The sequence below is a fragment of the Empidonax traillii genome, unplaced genomic scaffold (assembly GCF_003031625.1).
Source record: "Empidonax traillii isolate 1590-97213 ecotype Southwest subspecies unplaced genomic scaffold, ASM303162v1 scaffold910:size426884, whole genome shotgun sequence".
Taxonomy (NCBI): domain Eukaryota; kingdom Metazoa; phylum Chordata; class Aves; order Passeriformes; family Tyrannidae; genus Empidonax; species Empidonax traillii.
Genome location: NW_020956103.1, coordinates 1 through 1,585, shown reverse-complemented (window position 1 = coordinate 1,585; position 1,585 = coordinate 1). Strand labels below are relative to the sequence as shown.

At 54.4% G+C, this 1,585-nt stretch overlaps 1 protein-coding gene across 1 annotated transcript in view; it reads right to left on the bottom strand.

The window, feature by feature from the left end:
* The window catches only part of LOC114067401 (S-antigen protein-like), a 3,841-nt gene extending 2,938 nt beyond the window's left edge, over positions 1–903 (bottom strand). Inside the window, exon 1 of the mRNA XM_027902798.1 lies at positions 76–903. Within this exon, the coding sequence (XP_027758599.1) occupies positions 76–903 (828 nt within the window). The remainder of the gene's footprint in view (positions 1–75) is intronic.
* Positions 904–1,585: the final 682 nt, after the last annotated feature.

Below are 1,585 nucleotides of genomic sequence, written 5' to 3'. Positions count from 1 at the left end.
TGTCTGTCCGTACTTCTGTCCGTCCATGTGTCTGTCTGTCCCTCCATCCGTCTGTGTGTCTGTCCGTCTGTCCACTTGTCCGTCTGTCTGTCCGTCCGTCCGTGTGTCTGTCTGTCTATCCTTCTGTCGGTCTGTCCGTCCATCTGTCTGTCTGTCCTTCTGTCCGTCTGTCTGTCCGTCCTTCTGTCCATCCATGTGTCCATCTATCTGTCCATTTGTCCGTCTGTCCGTCCATCTGTCTGTCCTTCCGTCCGTCTGTCCATCCTTCTGTCCGTCTGTCTGTCCTTCTCTCCGTCCGTCTGTCCGTGTGTCCATCTGTCCGTCCTTCCATCTGTCCTTCCGTCTGTCTGTCCGGCCGTCCTTCTGTCCGTCTCTCCGACCGTCCTTCTGTCCGTCCATCTGTCTGTCCATGTGTCCCTCTGTCTGTCCAGCCGTGTGTCCGTCCATCCGTCCTTCTGTCTTTCTGTCCGTCTGTCCTTCCGTCCGTGTGTCCATCTGTCTGTCCGTCCATCCGTCTGTCCGTCCTTCTGTCCATTTGTCCATCTGTCCGTATGTCTGTCCGTCTGTCTGTCCTTCTGTCTGTCCCTCCGTCTGTCCGTCCGTCTGTCCGTATGTCCTTCTGTCTGTCTGTCCGTCTGTCCGTCCATCCGTCCGTCTGTCCGTCCTTCTGTCTGTCCGTCTGTCCTTCCGTGTGTCCATCTGTCTGTCCGTCCATCCGTCTGTCCGTCCATCTGTCCGTCCTCCTGTCCGTTTGTCCATCTGTCCGTATGTCTGTCCATCCATCTGTCTGTCTGTCCTTCTGTCTGTCCTTCCGTCCGTCCGTCTGTCCGTATGTCCTTCTGTCTGTCTATCCATCTGTCTGTCTGTAAGTTTGTCCGTCCATGTGTCCATCTGTCTGTCCATCCGTCCATCTGTCTGTCTGTCTGTCCATCCTTCTGTCTGTCTGTCCATCTGTCCTTCTGTCCGTCCATGTGTCCGTCTGTCTGTCCATCCTTCTGTCTGTCCTTCTCTCCGTCCATGTGTCCGTCTGTCTGTCCATTTGCTCGTCTGTCCATCCTTCCGTCTGTCCATCCATATGTCCGTCCTTCTGTCCGTCTGTCCTTCCATCTGTCCATCTATTTGTCTGTCCATCTGTATGTCCTTTCGTCTGTCCTTCCGTCGGTCCGTCTATCTCTCCGTCCGTCTGTCCATATGTCCTTCTGTCTGTCTGTTCTTCTCTGTGTCCGTCTGTCTGTCTGTCTGTCATTCTGTCCATCTGTCCTTCTGTCCGTTCATGTGTCCATCTGTCTGTCCATCCATCTGTCTGTCCATCCATCTGTCAGTCCGTCTGTCCATCTGTCTGTCCATCCATCCGTCTGTCTGTCCCTCTGTCTGTCTGTCCAACTGTGTGTCTATCCGTCCATCTGTCCATCCATCTGTCCGTCCTTCTGTCGATCCATCTGTCCGTCCGTCCTTCTGTCCGTCCATGTGTCTGTCTGTTCCTCCATCCGTCTGTCCATCCATCTGTCCGTCCGTCTGTTCATCCGTCTGTCTGTCCGTCTGTCCATTTGTCCATCTGTCTGTCCTTCTGTCCGTCTGTCTGTCC